The sequence below is a fragment of the Cariama cristata genome, unplaced genomic scaffold, assembly GCF_000690535.1.
Source record: "Cariama cristata isolate BGI_N322 unplaced genomic scaffold, ASM69053v1 scaffold20195, whole genome shotgun sequence".
Classification (NCBI taxonomy): domain Eukaryota; kingdom Metazoa; phylum Chordata; class Aves; order Cariamiformes; family Cariamidae; genus Cariama; species Cariama cristata.
This window is the reverse complement of record NW_009616031.1, coordinates 3,745-23,382: the sequence shown is the minus strand read 5'-3', so window position 1 is coordinate 23,382 and position 19,638 is coordinate 3,745. Positions and strand designations below refer to the sequence as shown.

Below are 19,638 nucleotides of genomic sequence, written 5' to 3'. Positions count from 1 at the left end.
ACTTACCAACTGGCAGTTTTTGACTGTTGCCAGTGAGGTGAGATTCATCAGTGCACCTCTGTCTTAACACACACAATGTTTCTGTTTCAGGACTCTTTCTGTGTCCTGAGTGCATGGACAGGTGTTCATTTTGTTTGGGGAAAAGTCAACAGAACCATTTTTCGTATGATGTGTTTTAGTGTGCTGAAGCAGCACTACAGTGGGCTATATCCTCCTCCTTTCAGATTGTGAAAGGATGTCTCCCTCAAAGAGCTGAATATGGAAATAAAAGCAGACCTATACTAAAACCAGGCTGGCTACGCGTTGTTTGTAGGGAATCTTTTCCTGAATGATGAAAGTCAAGCGTACCCATGACCCATAAGTGCGTGTTTGCTATATTGACTGTATGGTTCCTTTTGGATTTTTTTTAATCTCAGTTCATCATGGCTCTTCTGGTTTTGTGTTGTGGTTTGTTTGGTTTTTTAGTGATGGTACGGCTCATTAGTGAACAGGTCAACTTGTCAGACTAGAGTGGAGTGAGGAGAAAATGAATGGATTTGTTAAACCATTTGCAAACCATTCCTAGCCTCAGGAATTACTGGATTAGTCTTAAGTCTTATTAGTGAACGTTGCAAACTTTCAGAGAAGCGCTCTGAATACACATGCCGTATGCTCCCTGTTACTGTACCTAGTTTCATTTCTAAAGCCCTCTGTGCTCAGAGGGGAAGAGTGTACTTAAAACTGGCGGAGCAACTCCTCTGCGTTGGTATTTATAGCTTTTGTATTTGTATCTCTTCTGGATATTGCCAGAGCAGTGAGAGATACTGGCCTGCTGCTTGCCCTTTGAGGGGCAGAGGAGAATGAGGATGTTCCTGGCTCCTTTCCTGGACTGGCCACTGAAATTGCTAGTGTGAGCCGGCTTGACTGGCTCTCTTGAAACCCCGAGCTCACTTACATAGCAGTGTCTGACAGATCTGAAGCAGAAAGCAGAAAGTACCCTTTGGGCAAAGGGTAGCCCTGCTCAGCTGGAGGCAGCCAAGGGACAGTAATGTTTTCAGCACTCATTATTCTTTGTCCTTAGGTGAACTTGCTGTGATAACAAATGCACAAACCCCTTAATTAACTCCCATGTTCTCTTCATCAGGAAGACTCTTCAAAATGATTGTTCCATAATGATGGTATTGACTTAGTTTCAATAATTCACTCTTACACCAGCAGGTGGGGTTTTTTTTCCAGAAGTCTATATTAGTTTCCAGTTTTCTGCATTTGTTCATTCATAATCCATATATACAGATACATAGATGATTAAAGTTTAGTCCACAATATTTACCAAGCTCCCCTCTCAACTGGACTGGAAAAAATACTTTCTAGCAAAACAGTGCAGAAGAACTTCCAGCATATCAAAGTTCGCCAGTAATGGCTTGAGCCTCTATAAACAGGAATGATTTTAATTACCCCTTAGTTGTGAAGAGCTGACTTCTCAGCCATTTTCAAAGTTATGAATGGAGTTGAAAAGTTTGGGGGATTTTTTTTTTTTTCCCCCCTGTCTCCATGCAATGAAGTTTTAATAAGCTACAGTGTTTTATTCCTGGCCATTTGCAAAGTACAGAAATGTAATGCCAATGTTAAATGAATTGAGTTTTCTTCTAAGATGCTTCTCTGAAGTGTGGATGATCATCAGTGAGCAAAAGGGGGGGGGGGAACCAACACACCCAAAACTTGATGCTCCTGTAGGAGTTTTCGAAACGGACAAGATGTTGCCCTGACCAGCAGTTAAGGCCTTTTCTCATCAGTAATGCTGGCATTTTTGACACTGCTCCTTTCAATTACTGTGTCTTTTCTGTAGTGTTTCTTACTTTTTTTGGGGAAAAAAAAAATGCTTTTTGCAAATTATGTGCTACTGAACTTGCTTTATGGATACATGTTCGGTAAACTAGTCTACTTGGCATATCTTGGCATAACACCAGGAGTTGTAGTAGGGAGGAAGGGTCTTGTTGGATTGAATCCATATTGGGTGTGTAGCTTCCAGTAGTCTATAGCACTGGTTTTCAGCCTGTGGCCCTTACAAGGGCTTCTGAAGGGTGGTCAAAACAGAAGCAGGTTTATAGGTACTGCATAGAGAGATGTATGGGTGGGCAGTAAGCTTCCAACAGCAGTTGTACCTCCACTGAATGCCTTTAAGGGTCCAGAATTTAGAGGGGGGAAACAAACCTTAAGCATTAAGTAGGATAGTATTTCTCATTGTGTTTGTTAAAGTGTTGTCTTAAGTATTTTTAATGATTGTTCCTAAATAGCAATATTAACTGGAACGATTAATATAATCCTGGGCTAGTCTTCATTTTCACAGTCTTTATTTTGGATTTGTAATAAACATTCTCATGACCCTTTAACCATCTATAGTCCTTAATGCAAACTTCATAGAGCAAGTTTTGTTCGCTTGCTATATTAAGTTTTAACTTCATAAATTCTAATATTTTTAAATAAAGCTTTACTGTAACTTTTATGAGCTTTGACTCATTTACTGTCAATAAATAATGAAGACAAAAGGTGATCTTGTGGGGTTTTTTAATAGGTTACTGTAAAGAATGGATTGATGCTAAAAATGCTGAAGGATTGCCTTCCTGAATGTAGGAGTCATGAAATGCCACTGTGCGTGAATGACAATACAGTGGAGGTTTGCACTTAGCTCAGGGAGGTAGCAAACTGTTTCCTGACTGTTCGGCTAGTTGTTGTCAGTTCTTGTGCAAGACTGGAGGGGCCAGGGTGCTCCTTGCTCAGCTTTTGGTGGAGCTGTGGGCCCCTGTACCTGGTTGGTTGATCCTAGGGAAAGGAGAAGTCTGACATCCTAGAGGGCAGAAAATGAAGGCTGTGGCCTGCTCACCAAGGATGTATGCAGATGGATTTGCACGTAAAGAACTAGTTTGGGCTCGCAGGTGGGTCATTTTGCATTTCCTGGCCCTTTTTGCCGTGTCCTATGCAAGGTGCCCTGGTGGCACACTGCAGCCTGGAGTAGCTGAGAGTTGCTGCAGGCCTGTCCTGCCCTGTGGCTCAGTATTTCACTGCTGCCTCTCCTGCTGTCCCTGCAGTCATCTCCCACCGGTGGGAGCACAGGGGTTGCCTCTCTTTTCCTTCCCTGGGGTGATGGCTGCTGCCTCTGAAGCATTCAGTCTCCTGCTTCTGCAGCCTCCTGAAGGGCTTCAGCTCTCTGTGTGCCTCCCTGGGCAAATCACCCAGCCCTGAGCTGGCACCATCTCGCAGCTCAGCCATGAAAGGAGCAGCAGCTTATGGTGAGTCCACCTCCTTAGGGCAGGACATGGGATGGGGAGGAGCAGCTGGGTTGGACCCAGCCCCTGCATCCTTCTTGTCCTGTTTCCCAGCTGTCTTCAAGTGTTCCTGGGCTCTGTGGCCCAGCTGGAAGAAAAAAAACCCCAGACTTGCACTCTCTGTGCAAAGCTCTGCATGATTTAAAGTAAAAGTGTATAAGTATACTGCACAGGAGAAAAATTTATAGTGGGGGAGGTGAGGCTGGGTAACCTGGCAGGTGGTGGTGGTAAGTCCTCCTTGGACCACTGTCCAACATGCCCATCTCTTTGGGATCTGTCTGTGTGACAGATTGGTAATAAGCAACCAAAAGCAGCTGGGATTATAGTCCTGTCAGAGTCCTCACCATTGCTGTAGGACCTTGGCATCTCTCTGTGTTTATCAGAGTAAGAGGAGTGCTTTGAAAATGTAATCCTTTCCCAAGTTTCAACCTTCAACCCTGTGGCTCTCAGTTGAACTGAAGCATTACTCTCACAATGTGCTGAAACACGACTGGGGCAGACACAGAAACCGCTGCTCAAAGCGGAATTGCTTAAAATAAAGTCAATAATATCTAGAATACCTTGCATTCCTCTCTAATACAAGGAAAAGCCTTAGTACTTGGTGTGACCTGTCTCCACATGCTGCTTATTTGGGTTTGTTTTCTTACCCTCAGTGACTAGGGCTACCAAATCCAGTGATTAACCGGACTATTCTGGAGGTTAAGGCTGTCCAGCCTTCCCTGCTCCTATCCCCTGCTCCTCCTGCGGGACTTGGGATTATGATGTGCAAGATAATATTTTCAAATGCTTCCAAGAGATGAGTTCAGCCCATGGGAATGAGGTGCTCGTAACAGTGGTGTTAAGATGTGTTTAGCAAGATGATGAAGCTAAAGTTAATTGTTGCATTCTTGTGAATATTAAAAGCTATCCAAAGCCAAGGAGCTTACCTTGTACTCTGAGATATTCATAGTGAAGAAATGTTCCTTTGCTGTTGCTGGAACTACTCAAAAATATCTACTACAGTGCTTGAGACTGGGAGCTGTTTGTGAAACCCTCATTAAATGACATGTAGCTTGTTATTGTGAAAATAAATCTGGTTCCTATAGAAAGCAGCTGCTTGTGACTGGTGGGGCTGTAGAAGAGGTCTGTTTCAATAATCGCACACTCTCCTGACGAGGCATCGCTTCTGTGCATTACACAGTGTTTTATCAGCATCAGCTCTCCTGTCAGGAGCTGCTAAGGGGATGCTGCTGTATTTTACGAAGGGGAAAACAGCCATGGAAAGCTGAAAACAGAACTTTGCAAATCTCTGTTAGTAGCTGAGACCCCCAAGGACAGCTTTTAGGTGGGTTTTCAAATAGACCCTCCACCAGGCACACAGGTTTGGGATTGTGCAACTCGCCCACAGCTGCAAAGAGGCAGGGTCAGAGCAGGACCCCAGCTTCAGGGGGCCAATTAACCCCACCGCTGATCCATGACACCACACACCTATATGTTAAACAGGCTGAAATATATGTGCTCTTGTATATTATTAATACTGGCAAATACAGCCGGTGTGTTTTAAATGTTTTGAGTCAAATTATCATTGATGTTTCAAAAAGGCGTGATGTGTTTCTGACTGATTGAGCTGTGGCACAAGGCACTGGCAGTTAATTGCTACTTTATAAATGCTCCAGTCCTGTGATGAATTCCAGCTTCCAGGAACCCTGCAGGACCTGCACAGATCAGGGCCAACTTGCTCTGATCTGGTTGAACAGGCTCATAATGATTGCTACCTGGGATTAAATGAAATGGGTACTTAGTGAAATGCAATTCCCTTTCTTTGTCACGGATAACTTTTAATCAGTGTTTTGGGAACACCAGGGGAAATCTGTAAGCATGCTCAGGCTGTTGATACCACGGTCCCAGACCTCTGAAGGTTTCCGCTGGCAGCAGCATGACAAGGCTGAGTTCATTCTGCCACCTTCTCTGTCACTCACTTGGAGTCTTGCTGCGTTAGAGACAGAAATGGGGGAAGAGGGAGGGAGAATTTGTCAAGATAAAAGTGCAAATCACGGGACAATTAACTGGTTTAAACTGTGTAAACTTCCTTAAACTCTCTAGGCCCTAAGCTTAAGGTTTTTAGATTGATCAGTGGAAGAGATGCAGTGAGAAGCTGTAGATATGACTGGTGCTTGCACAGAGCTGAGCCCTGTTGCAGGTAAGTCTGGGTGGCCGCAGCACACGTAAGCCGTGTGTGTGTGCTGTGTGTGCAAGTGGCCCTTCGCATCGATCCCCTCAACGAGGCAGAAGTAGAGGATGGAGCTGCCCTGGTTGCCCGCAGCGTGGGCGAGCAGGTGAGCTGGGGGGGGGAGCACGGGCAGAATTGTACCTGGTCTGTGATGGGGACCAGGGGGTCTGCCGGGTACCGTGTGGACCACCTCGAGGCTCTGGCTCTTCTGGTTCACATGCAAACACTTGCTTTCAAATCCTGCAAAACTCTTGGCCTGGCTGTGACACAGCAGGGATGCAACTTCCCATGCAAATGGCACTTCTTTTCTCCAGTTCTGCATCTTTCACCTCTTGCTCGTCTTTTTAAGAGGCAGGGATTGCAGGAGGTCTTCACTTACCTTTTCTGCATAGCTACATCTATTTATGTATTTTTATTATGCCCTTGTTATTCATCATCTTTTCCAATGTAAATCCCATTATTTTGTATCATGCTTCAGCTGATCTTTCTCTGAACCCTTTCTGAATGCACGCTAATTCTGTAATACATCTTATCTCTTGTCTCCATGCAATAGTCAAATGATAGCAGCCCTAGAAGCAAAGAGAGCATGAATCGCTCTTTCTTCTTTATGGATTATCTTACAAATGCAACTTTGTTTAGCACCTTACTGGTGAAACATCCTACTCTTTTTTTTTTTCTTTTTTCAACCTCACAAGGATATCAGCTTTATTTTCATACAGCTTATTCAGACTTGCATCATCTGCCCTGAGATCTATTTTCTCTAATGGAAATCTGGGAAGGAAATGTGCATTACATTAGTCTGAGTAAGTTCTATCTATGAGAAGAGTTTCTCTTAATAATGCAAATAACTGTAACTATGGAAGCAAATTAACTGACTGGGCAGTTGAAGTACTTAGATTTTGTGGTATATTTTGATTTACTTCATGTTCCCTGCTATTTTTACTCCCAGCCTAATTTGTTTAGAACTGCTTCTGTGTGCTTATTAATCTTAACTCAAAATTGACTCTGTTAGTGTCTCGTTGTGTTTTAATGCCTCTGTGCAATAGCAGAAGATTGATGCTTTTAGAATATTGCTGGTTAGGCAAGGTGTTAGCCCCAGACCAGAAGAGGATGACTCCTTTGGATGCGTGGATAAGCTGTGACCAAAATTTGGACGTTATAAGGACTCAGGAAAAGGGGCCTGAAAATGTTACAGCACAAATTTCTAAAGGAAACCTGCTGACCTCATTCTCCAAGCTCTGCTCTTGGCCATCACGCTTGCATGTGCACATGATTAGGCATCAGCCCATCTTTTGCAGGCACATGGCACTGTCGAGGATAAACCAGGAGTTCCCTTCGGAGTTTGTTCTTGTGCTGCTTCAGGTTTTAAGGCCTGAGCTGGACCAGCAAAAACTAAAGCAAAAAAAAAAAAGAAAAAAAGTCATTCCGGTAATTGAAAATTTGCAGATCAAAACTAGAGATACTCATTAAAGACTTGGAATTCAGCAGAAAATGCAAAAGAAAAAAAAAAAAAACAAAACAAAGTCTTGCCATTTCCTGAACGCTCATGGGCACTTGTCCTAGATACTTGTCTCTCTCCCATGCCTGGCACACTAATGCCGTTATTCTGTAGGTCAAGTGGTGGTTGATCTATGCTCTAATTGCTTATCTAATGATCTGTTTACCTGAGAGAGAGTGAGAGCTGCTCTGGAGTAGGAGGCACAGGGTTCTCTGTCCCTTCCCTTGAGGCTCGAGCATCATCTTATGAGCCATTTTAGTGGAGGAGAAAGAATATGATTCTCCACAGTAATTATATACTGTGATAATTAAGTACTAAAATAGACCCTAAGGGACTGAAAAGAAACAGAACCAGTTCTGTAACCTGCTGCAACTCCTCTCCCACCTTTGTGTTTTTCTTAATAAAAGCCAGAAATGGAATGAAGTTTGTCCTTGAGCAATGCAGATATTTCTACAGCCCTTCTGCAGGAAAGGCTTTGGAAGATGACTTTGGGCACTTCTGCATCCAAGGAACTTAACTATTTTCTTTCATAGCTACTCTGTCTGAATCTTGGCTGAAAATTGAGGTAAGATGTCCTGTCCCACTCCTGCTTGCATGGGCGTTGGTTGGGTGTCACATCTCTGCAACCACCACTGTTACCCAATGCCAGCAACTATTTCATTGCACAGTGGACCTTCAAAGCATTTTGCAGCAGCTACCCGTTCTCCAAATTACAGAAGTTGTGACATTGGTTGCAAAACAAAGCTTGTCGGCCTCAGCATTGTGCATATAAGTGTGTTTTCTATGCAAAGCTGTAGTGCAACATTCCTCTGGCCAAGACGTGCGATGGTGACAGTGCTGTGAGAAATCCCAACAGGCTGTTAACCAAACCCAGACATAACGGTGGTTCTTCTGACTTTATCTTCTAACAGAGGGTGGTCTTGATGGATCCAAGCAAAGATCCAGATGACGTCTTGCGAACTAACAGATCCTGAGAAAAAACATTTATATTTGACATGGGTTTTGATCACAGAGCAACCCGGGTAACATCCTTCCCTTTTTTTAACCAAAAGGCTTAAGATTAGAATTGTTTTCCCTGCTTAGATGAATGTTTTTGGCAGGTGAGTAGAACTGCACATCCCAGAGGCCATATGTCACCCAGATAAAAGGCGATGGTGCTGACGGTGACAGGACTGTGAGGGTTTTCCTTTTGTCAGCGAAGCGGGGAGACACGTGCAGTCTTCAGTCTCCCTCTCCCTCCCGCATCGGGACTCGCCAGATGCAACACACCTGAGCAGAAGAGATGGACAGCTTTTTCTCCCAGGGTCTCTGGTGAATGAGATCGTTGTCACATTGCTTGGCTCTATTGCTCACACACTTCTTCCCTGTGCCTCTTTTGTTTTACAGGCTCATGAAGTGCCCTTACCGAGCTGTGTTGTGCAGACAGGTGTAAGGCGCAGTATGAGGATTTCATCAGCACCTGCATTTTGTGATCACCGTGTGACTGCAGTCTTGCTTCTCACAGGCAATTCAGTTTTATCTGTGTTCTCTTTCACATGAGACTTCAGCGTAGCACCCTCGTGTGCTACCTAAGACATTTTTGGAGGCCCAGTGGCACTTCTCAATAAAGGATAAGGTTGGGGAGAGAATTTACTTCCTTCTTCAGCAGACACAAATTAAAAACAAAGCTTTCCATGTTCAGAGTCCAAGAAAATAATCATGTTTAAGGATATTTATTTTAGTAAGCTCCTGTGTCTTGCCTGCCTTTAGAAAGTTCAATAAGCCTCTGTGCTTTTCTGCTCATTTTGATGATGTGTCAAAACTCAAATGGCTCACAAATCATTCCAAAGCCCAGGAAATTTGTAAAACAGAGTGAGAAAATCATGGGGAATGCAATTAGGTATAGATTATTTGGACAGCTGTTGTGCCTCACCAAAAACTTCTGCTTTTTTGACTGAATTAGGAGGAAGTATATGTGTCCATGACCAAAAGCCTGATAGAAGGAGTCATTTCTGGCTACAGTGCAACCATTTTCGCATATGGTCCAACAGATGAAGTAGTCCCTGTAGCTGTACAACTCCAGATGCATAAAATATAGCTGTACAAACGAGAAATTAACTATAATGCCAATTAACTGCTTACTGTGAGGACAAGACTGAGGCATTAAAAAATACCATTCTCACTGGGAAGTGTGGATCTCCCTTAAATGCTAAAGTAACAGCGAAGCTGCCCTCTTTGCAAAGTCACTTAATTGAGGTGGAATTCAGTGGAGACAGATCTTCCCTTTAAAAAGGAGGAGGAGATGAGGGCATCTGTGCAACACTGGAGACTGATCTCAGAAGAACGGATGTAGCTGTAGAAAGCACTTATAGACTACAGACTATATGAAAATGTATTTCTACTCTAGCTCTGAACATCTGAGTGAGCAGTTAACCTATGTATCTGCCCATCTGCAAGTCCTCTTCCTACCCTTTTTGGATGGCACGTGCCATGTCTTTCCTGAAACAGTGTCGTCGTGGGGTGAGTAACTGGAGGAAGTTAGGGGACAAAGGATAGAAACTGGTAGGAAACCAGGCTTTATTTGTTGTGGAAACTTGCTCACGTGGAAGTTAGGCTTTGCTGCTCTTCTTTGTATCTTTAACATGAGCTGGAAAAACCTCTATGATGCTAAGGATGGACTGTGAACCAGGGATTTACATCCGCACTCTTGATGATCTTTTCAAGGCCCTCAAAGCTACTACCAAGGAGATGGATTACAAGGTCTCCATGTCCTACCTGGAGGTGAAGTGTCTGTGTTGCCTTGGATCCAGTCTCTGTGGAGCAGGCGCGATGGGATGTGGGGAGTCCGAGTCTGTCCATTGAAATGCAGGATCAACACCAACTTCTTTGCAGATCTAAGGACCCAATGTTAGTCTCACACTAACCCGTTGTTTCTTACCCTCAGATCTATAACAAAGTGATCCAAGACCTCCTGGACCCATCCTTGGGGTTCTTAGACCTGAGAGAGGACCCCAGACGCAGCATCCAGATAGCAGGAATCAAAGAAGTCTCCACTACAAATGCTTGGGAGGTACCTTGGGCTATGACCCACGATGAGGGGAAAGGGAGGGCATTTGTGCTTTCATGCATCAGTGCTTTAAAATTTCTTGACACTTTCTTATTGTCTGCGCTTTACTTCATAACAAGGACCTTTTGCAGCAGGACCTTGGTGGAACTGGGTTATTGTGATGAATTGTATGGAAAGGGCTGATCATGGAGCCACGCGAGTGATAGAAACCAGGTGAAAATCCCCAGCTAACCTCCTGCTAGCTCTGCTTCCCCAGGGTGCATGCTGCTTTCCTGGGAGGACAAGAGCTCTTTGATTTGCATACTCATGCATCAACAAACCATTTGGAGAGGGAGAAGAAATAACAAAACCCCCCTGAGCTACACTGATGTGCACCTCTACATGTGCCTTGGACATGAGATAAACAGGTCTCCCAGGAAAACAGCCCCAAACCCAGCAAACCTACACTTCCAAAGTCACAAGCCGAAGAGAGAGATCTGGGGGAAAAAAAAAAGCAAAACCCCTGCTAGCATGAGTGAGACCAGAGTTTGCCTGTGCCCTGGGTGAGGGGTTCAGTCTGTGGGAACACTATGCTGTGGCTCAGGCAGAGCTGTACATCTCTGTGTGCTTTTCTGCGTCATTTAGATCATGCAGCTGTTAATGAAAGGAAACAAGCAACGCACCTAGGAACCCCCTGCTGCCAACAAGACGTCCTCCCACTCGCGTGCAGTGCCACGGGTGACGGTGACGCAGAAAAGCCGAAGGAAGGCAATCGACAAGGAAGTGCGAATTGGAAAGCTTTTCATGGTCAACTTGGCAGGGTCGGAGAGAGCAGCTCAGGTACGGCTGGAGCTTGGCAGCTTTTGGTGAGACTGGGCTAGATTCCCTGGCCGGCCATACGGGGTCTACACGCCTGTCCTCATCCCTGGGGAAACCAGCACCGTGTGTTTCTCTGTTGCTTTAGAGCAGTAGTTTGCACCTGAGACAGCCTGAAAATAAAGACAAAGTTTGATGATATTGGTAAGATCTTTTACTAGATCAACTAGTATAATTGGAAAAATGTAAACCAGCTTTTGGGTGCAGCTTTTTCTCGGGTCTGAAAAAGCAGCAGCGAATTTCACATCTAAAGAGAAGCTGAGGTCTGTTAGGCAGGGATCAGCTGGGCTGTCAGAGAGAAAGCTGGTACCAGTTTAATAGAGGGATGCTGGTGGGTGGAAAATAAGGCAGCTGGCTCCTATGGGAAGGAGGAAATGCAAGAACTCAGGGAGGTGATTTGAGGGAGAGAAAATTTACATACCTTGTATTTCTATGAGACCAGGAATTTCTGGAGTGATGTAGTTATGCATCTTAATTTCTGAAGTAATCTTTCGAAGATAATTAATAGCTATCTTTTAAGAACCAAGAGATCAGAGCTGGGTCATCTTTTCCAAGAAATGTACTCCTGCCAGCATCTCTGTGCCTAGAGTGGGGTTTAACCCTGCACTTTCAGGTTGATTTTGCAGGAGGCATTGCTTTGACATCCAAACCTTGACTCTGGTGATGCTGCACATCTTCCCCAGGTGCAGACTCACTGTTCTGAAGCACGTACTTTGTCTGTCCCCTTTCCCTCCCTACCCTTCCAACAGACTCAAAACCAGAGCAAGAGGATGAAGGAAGGAGCCCACGTCAACCTCTTGCTGCTGGCTTTGGGTAACTGCATCAATGCTTTCAGTGAGAACAGGGGGAACCGGGCCCAGTTTGTCAATTTTTGAGGTGGCAAACTCGCGCACCTGCTGAAGGTACTGTACGCTGCAGGTCAGCAAGGAGTTTGGCCGGTCTGTTCCTGGTATCACCGCTCAAATCAGACAGGGCTTGAGAGCTGATCCTTGAATATCTCTGTGCATTGTCTTTATCCAGCTTGGAATGTTCCTCCAGGATCTTGCATGAGCTTCGCAATGCGATTGGGGCTTGGCTCAGACAGTGCTGTCTCTATAATAAATGTGTTGTCTTGCCATCTGCGCTGTTAAGGAAGGACCTCCTACAGCATTAAGGAAGTCCTACAGATTTGGGTCATATGTCTCTAAGCTCACAGGTGATAAGTGATTTTATTTCTTTTTTAATGAACTTACTGCCTTTGAATGTTTCATCCCTTCTACAAGATTTGGCTGAAATTGGCCAATAAATTTGGATGCTGTTGGGGCAGGAGGAAGAGAGGCTATGTGCTGTCATAAGTCATCTCCTCCTTAGGAAATCAGAAAGGTCCTGCAGACAGGATCTTTGCTACACTGGTTATTTTATGGATCCTTTACAATTTCATTTATGAACCTCACCTCAAGCTTTGGTGCTGAGCTACCACTGTCGCTGCCTGACAGATGTGTTTTCTAGAGGATGCTGGGGAGGAGAAGGGATGGAGAAAAAGGCAGGCTTCTGTTGTGAGCAGCATTGAGAAGCTGCCAGCATATTTGTGGAAATTGCAATTTTCTCGCAAAAATTCTTCTTTTGTAGAAAGTTAATTACTTATTGATTTTGCTGTTGATGGAGAAGAGGGCCTAATGAATGGTCTTTTACCAGCACTTCCTTCACTCCTAATTGGGATTCTCCACTAGAATCTCAATGAACCGCAGGGGTACCCAGCCACAAGGGTCACCACTGAGCACCAAGCCCCTGTTGTGTCCATCCTAACCACATCAACGTTGCATCCCTCTAGGACTCGTTAGGGAGCAACAGCAGGACTGTTATGATTGCACATATCAGCCCAGCCAGTACCTCCTTTGAAGAATCTCAAATGACCTTGATCTATGCCTATCGAGCAAAAAACATCACGACACAGGTAAATGAGCAAACAACTCACAAGGAGGGGGGTGTCGAGATTAAAACTTGCGAAGTGGAAATAGAAGATGTAGTGGATGAAGGGAGAACAAACTTCAGGAGGGGGCAGTGCAGGATGGTGTAGAGGCTCAGGGTGAGTGATGGAAGAAAAGCAGGTGAAGGGAACAGCAGAAAGCAAATTGTATGGGTTGTGGATGAGAAAAGGAATATGAGGGTCAAAACAAAGGAGCAGAATAATGGAAAGGCAGAACACGATGTGGCTGGTATGGACCTGGGTGCAGAACGTAAGGAATGATGGTCCAAAGATGACTGTTGGGAGGACAATGTGTAGGGACCAGTGGGGATGCTGGGACTGGAAAAGGAACTGAGGGGCTGCAGAAAGGAGGAATAAAATGGAGAGGCTTGTGGGGTGAAGGAAGATGAACAATGATTTACAACAGGGTTTTCACTTTTTGTTGATCTCTGTGTTTTTCCTGTGGACACAAGGTCCCTGGCTTTTCTCTGTTGCCTTTTAGGTTTTTTCCTGAGAATTAGGAAAAAAATTTACAGTTTCCTCACTCATGAGGGAAAATTCTTCCCCGTCACAGGGGCGTCACAGGATGCATTGCCCCTCTAACTGAAAACATAGCTTTTTTTGTAGCCATTGTACCACTAACAGACCGTAGGACAAATGCTCACATATTCTGGCTCACTAGGTAAAATGTAACCTGCAGAATGTCTCCAACAGCATCGACCAATACACCAGCATCATCACAGACCTCGCAGGGAGATTGAGTGTCTGAAAGCAAGGGTTGAAAACCAAGAGAAGAAAAACAAGTGCAGTCAGCTCCGACCTCAGGGATCTGCAAGGTAGAGCCAGGAGCAAGAACTGTTCTGGGGCATCTGGATGGAAGAGAGCGGGGAGAGGGGCTGTGTGGACACGTTGTGGTAGCGCTTGGTGGGCTCCATGCAGACGTGGCTGGGGGAACCTGGTTCAGCAATGCTTGCAGAGAAGCAGAGCAGAGAACACAGTCTGACAGGCAGGGGAGGCAGGCAGGGGAGCTGTTTTTCTGTGTGAGCCTGTCTCTGCTCTACTGCGTGACTCCAGATAACACGTTCAACCTTCTCAGCATCTTCCCCAGCGTTAAAATGTGTTAAATTTCACAAACTTGCCCATGAAAAGAGCTTTGACATCAAGTGGTGATATTTGCTGTGGGAAGTCCTGACTCTTACAGAGAGGTGACCGAGTTTGTAGCCTGCGTCATCGTGGGCTCTGAGGCTGTGTCAGGACATGGAGCTCTGTTGTATGGATCGTTGCACTTAATTAAAAAAAAAAAAATAGGGAGGAGGGCAGGGTGAAGCTTTTAAAACATTGATTGTTCTGCCCTGGGGATTGTTCCTTTTGCCAGTGAATCTGGCAAAGAACAAAATAAAAATAGTTAAGTTCTCTGACTGACAAGACAGGAGGTATAATAGGTCTCTTCTACCAATACTCAAGGTCATTTCTAGGTAACAAGCACAGAAAACCAATACTTTCTTGGCAGGTGGAAAGTGGAAAAGATGACCCTGCAATGCAGTATCCTTTTATTGCTACTGCTTTTGTGAGTATTCAGACCTATTTATTGCTAATAATACAATCATAAAGTTATATCAGATTTCTTAAGCACATGATTAACTTCAAGAGACTGCAGAATGAAGCAGAGTCCTATAAATGAATGCCTTGAAACATGTGGACTGAGTGGCTTGGTCTCAGAGTAGTTTTGCGGGGGCTTGGCAGAAGTTTACCTGGCCTAATGTCAGGTCAGAGATGTCTTCTCCTGCAGCAGAGAGGCACCAAGGCTCTAAGGCACACAGTGGCCAAGTAACGATCACCTTGTGGGTGCAGCTGATGGGGGGCTTTCAGGGAGCAAATGGAGATGTGTCGCAGCCTGATGGAGCTGGAAAACAACACTGAGCTGCACATTGATACCTGCAGGCACCTCCTAACAATCACGAAGTGAGAAGCTTCTTGGCTTTGAGCACAATTTATACGTGGACCTCTAAACTCACCTGTGAAATGCTAATATCCCGTGGTCCCCCAACAAAAATGACAAAAGGATGAGATCAAGTGTAGGTTTGAGATTTACCTATGTGACGAGGAAAAACTTGGGAAGGTGGTGGTCTTCAAAAGGTACCCAGGGATTTAAGGTAGATTAAGTCCATGTGACTCTGAGCCTTAGATTAAGGTGCTATATTTGCAACGGGTGATTTCTGCTATTGAGAAACACATCCCTAATCCCTCTCGGTGCTTGTAAGGAGACTGCAGCCTGCACATGGTGCTGCACTGCAGTGCAATTGCCTGATGTAGCTCCGTAAGGCAACCAGCTACCTCTAGCATCAAGTTTAAGCTCAAGACTAAAAGCATAGATGGTAAATACCTCACCTCTATTTGGACCTTATTCTGGGCTTCTGTTTTAATGGAAAAAAATGGATGGCAACGCAGACTGGGATTGTTGGTCCTTCCATGGTCCAGTCACTCTGTGTTTGTGACATGGTTTCCATCCAGATGCACTGCATCTGGGCACGATTTCATGTCAGAGAACGCAGCATCAACCGTTTCTTCTGGATACACTATAAGTAGGTATCAGTTCCCTCTCTTTGTTGCTAGTCACCCACCTAATGCCTCTGTAAATTTTATAGTCCCTTAGGATTTGGGTCATTTGTAGTTACAGCAGTCTTCAGGACATTAAAGATATTCAACATGTACCTGTGAATAGGCAACAATTTGTGATGAAGTGGGGAAAAGCACTGCTCTCCTTGCCATGGAGAGATCACATAGGAGGCCTGTCTTACAGACTTCCAAACGGGAGGAAGCTAATTGTGCTCTTTGCATGGTTCGTCCAGCTCCAGAGCAGCCTGGACTAATTAGTTCTGTTGCTGTCATGCAAGAAGTTGGACAGATACAATGAATGGCTATGCATGCATCATTAGAGTTATGTCACCATGTCCCACAAGTTCCTTTCTTTTTTTGCTGGCAGGTGGGAACGAGAGAAGGCTCAGGGTGAATGCAAGTATGACAAGCCAGCGAAGAAGGAGAAAGATGAAAACACAGAGGAGGAAGATAGGGAAGTGGATATCATAAATTCACCTGAACCTCATGAAGTTACAGCAGCAAGAGACGAGATCAACCTGCTGCTGGCAGAACCGGACAAGACCGTGGCCCTGAAGGTGAGGAGGTGAAGGTGCCCTTATGGTTGCAGGTCTGACCTCTGCCCAGTGGGTGCCTGAGGGCAGGATGGCAGCAGCCGAACTCAGAGGGGTTCTTCTGCTTTTGGGTGAAACGCAGTGTAGCACCTGTATTGCAGCTGGACTCCTAAATACCTTGGGCTGCTGAAGGAAGCAGCATGGGATCACTGATGTTTGCGTCCTGCCTCTATCCCTGTGTTTTTTAGGACGAGGGAAAAGCACCCACTGAGCTTGTGCACCCCTAAGTGAGCTAATTCTTCCCATTTCCCCTTTCAGGGACATTTTGAAGGTTTGTCACTCACTGGTTGTTCAGTGTTTTGGGAATCACTTTAGATGATTATTTTTATGGTAGCTAACATTAACATTTGTGAGTTCCTCTAGGCAAGGACTGTGCATCGATATATCTGCCATGGCTGAAACATGGTGGCTGCTAGTCAAATAAGCAAAATACTTTTTGTAGATGTTAACCTCAGCATGAAGGACACAGCAGAGAATTGCTCAGATGCCTTTGTCATCCCAAGAAGCTGAGCTGCCTTGACAAACCCCTATCTATCTCTCTTTTTCAGACAGCTGGAGCAGCACTTAGCTAATGCCAAGGAAAAAGCTTCCCAGATGGAGGAGTTTTTCCCCAAACAAATCACCAGTCAGGATCAGTAGGAGGTGCTAAGGCTTCTCTGCAGAGCCCATGAGCTTGAGCTTGGCAACACAGAACTGCAGGCAAATACACCGAATGAGGAGAATCTATTGTGCCAGAAGGATTTTTATTATCCAGCAACTGCAGCAGCACGTGCTACTCTGCGAAGAAACTATTCAGTGGCAGCAGATACTGCTAAAAGGTAAAGCAGCACCTTTGCTTCTGCTCTGTTATTATCTTCAAGTTTTGTCTTCTGGTGGCAAACTGGAGAACAATCCACCCACAAAACCTTGTCTTGGGTGTCATGAGTCCACAGTTCTCAGCTGTTTCTCTAGGAATGATCTTTAACTCTTCCTCCCCATCTCTGCTCTGTCCCAGAGCACTGGCGAGGTTACACCACCTGCACCTCTCTGAGCTGGAGGAGGGAACACCGAACCACCTGCTTCTGCTACATACAGTGATGCCCAGCATGCTCAGGGTAAGGCAGAGCAGACCTTTGTGCTGGAGAATCCACGCTGTCCCATGGTCTGGTGTCACGGCCATAGACTCACCCCCACCCCAAAGCCTGGCTGGGTCCTGGTGCCAGTCAGGAGCTGTACAGAGCTTTGTTTTATGAACATGTTGTCTCCGGAGCTTCGCTCTCCTTCCCTTTGACTCAGAGAATTAATAAGGCTTTTAGCGACAGAAAAGGACCCAGGCAGTGCTGTGCATGAGCCAGCATGTTCATCCTCCCAGCTGCTGCTGTGTCAGATTTGAGAGAGAAAACTGGCCTGGTGGCAAACAGAAAAGCAATAGTTAGATGGCCAAACATGCAACTCACCAAGTGACTGCTGACGGTGACTCTCTGATCTGGAAGCCTCTGCTCGCTCGTGGCACAGTTGTTATTGACATCCTCAGGTCTTTCCTGCAAGAAAGGAAAGATGTTGCTGGCTCCTTTGTTTTCAGAAAACTTGTCTGTGTTTTGAAACAGTAAGGGGCTGCCAGGAAGTTGCTGCTCTTCAGCAGGGAGTCCAAGCAGCAGCATCTCCTGTTTATTATGATTGCCTAGAATGAACAGGACAAGGAGTTGGGTTTCACCTTGAATAATAAACTTAATGCTAGTCATGTTGTTATACGAGAGATTAAACTACTTCGGGTGCCCTTCCACAGGAGCGGAGCAAATAGCAGGTGGCTGGAACTATGGAAAAGTACGTGAGGTATCAACAGTGTCTTTGTGAGCGCAGGCTGAGAGCCTGGGCTAGAGGAGGGGCTTTACAGTGAGAAAAATCTGCTGAGGATCTCTTTGGGTCACAACAACCCCATGCAACACTACAGGCTTGGGGATGAGTGGCTGAAAAGCTACCCAGCAGAAAAGGACCTGGGTTTTGGTCGACAGTCAGCTCAATATGAGCCAGCAGTGTGCCCAGGTGGCCAAGAAGGCCAACAGCATCCTGGCTTCTATCAGAAATAGTGCGGCCAGCAGGACTAGGGCAGCAACCGCCCCCCTGTACTTGGCACTGGTGAGGCCGCACCTCAAATCCTGTGTTCAGCTTTGGGCCCCTCACTACAAGAAAGACCTTGAGGGGCTGGAGTGAGTCCAGAGAAGGGCAACGAAGGTGGTGAAGGGTCTGGAGCACGAGTCTGATGGGGAGTGGCTGAGGGAGCTGGGAGTGTTTAGCCTGGGGAAAAGGAGGCTGAGGGGAGACCTGATCATTCTGTACAATGACCTGAAAGGAGGGTGTAGGGAGGTGGGGGTCAGTCTCTGCTCCCAAATAACGAGCGATAGGACAAGTAGAAATGGCCTCAAGTTGTGCCAGAGGAGGTTTAGATTGGATATGAGGAAGAATTTCTTCCCCAAAAGGGTTGTCAAGCACTGGAAGAGGCTGCCCAGGGAAGTGGTGGAGTCCCCATCCCTGGAGGTATTTAAAAGACATGTAGATGTGGTGCTTAAGGACATGGTGTAGTGGTGGTCTTGACAATGCAAAGTTTATGGTTGGACTCGATGACCTTAAAGGTCTTTTCCAGCCTAAACCATTCTATCGTTCTTCACTCTTCTTGCAGCCCCGCAACAGCCCTTCTCTGGACGTAAGTCAGCATCTCGATCCTAATAAAGATGAGGTCAGAAAGGGTCTACCTGGGAACATGAAGGATATTCTCTGGGGAATGAAGTTTGACATTCCCTCCATCACCCTTGAGTCAGACAGGTAACGTGACTCTTTCTCATTATTAGACTCTCTAGGGCATGTGGACCAGGCAGCTCCCAGCTAAGTCCCCAAAGCTGGGAGATACCAAACTGGAAGAACCTCTAGAAACTGGAATCTGTTAGAAAAGAGGTTCCTGGTATACTGCTTTTGCAAAGTAGCTCTGTGTTTTAGCAGGAACTTCCTCTGCAGAGAGGGCTATGGGAAATGCTTGGATTTGCTTCTGTTGACTGGCAAGCATTTAAACCAAATAAAGTGATGATCAGGGGACAAAATCTCTCTCCTTCATGAATCCTGAAGTCCTTCCTTGCTGTGTTCTTTCTTACCATGTTTACCAGGCTCCTGGCTTTCCCCACAGCTTGAGAGCTCTCATCTAGACAAGTTTCATCTCTCCTTGTAGACCACCCTTTGTAGACAACTGCCTCAACTATGCCTCTCTAACCTAGGGGGAAGAACTACTGTTCAGTTGGGTTCGCATGCAGCAAGTTGCTTATCTCAGTCTATTCATTCAGACACTTTCATATCCAAACCAAGCCTCAGCAAGGAGACCAAGAGATGACAGGCTGCACCGACCATCTGTCAGCTTCAGTTGCTTTGCTTTGTGCAGACACACAAGGCCAGGATGAGTTTAGGGGAACTGGATACCCAAATCCTATTGAAATGTAGCCAGAATCCTTCCCCATTCTGACAAGGGGTGCTTACTTATGCTAATTAGTTTTGGTTTGGTTTTTTTTTTCCCCTCAAATATAGTTAACTTTTGATTTACAATGCTGTAACT

The 19,638-nt window shown here is 45.5% G+C and overlaps 1 protein-coding gene across 1 annotated transcript; it reads left to right on the top strand.

Annotated features, from left to right (window-relative positions):
* Positions 1–5,444: 5,444 nt before the first annotated feature.
* On the top strand, positions 5,445–18,863 carry KIF19 (kinesin family member 19; the record flags this gene model as incomplete). The annotated part of the gene is given in 17 exon segments (XM_009700038.1): positions 5,445–5,481; positions 5,538–5,617; positions 7,921–8,031; positions 8,952–9,039; positions 9,633–9,769; positions 9,933–10,058; positions 10,680–10,874; positions 11,660–11,812; positions 12,721–12,843; positions 13,538–13,607; positions 13,610–13,691; positions 14,722–14,817; positions 15,839–16,028; positions 16,617–16,805; positions 16,807–16,882; positions 17,830–17,867; positions 18,721–18,863. Coding segments are annotated over 17 exon segments (1,934 nt in total), but the record flags the coding sequence as incomplete, so codon positions are not given.
* Positions 18,864–19,638: the final 775 nt, after the last annotated feature.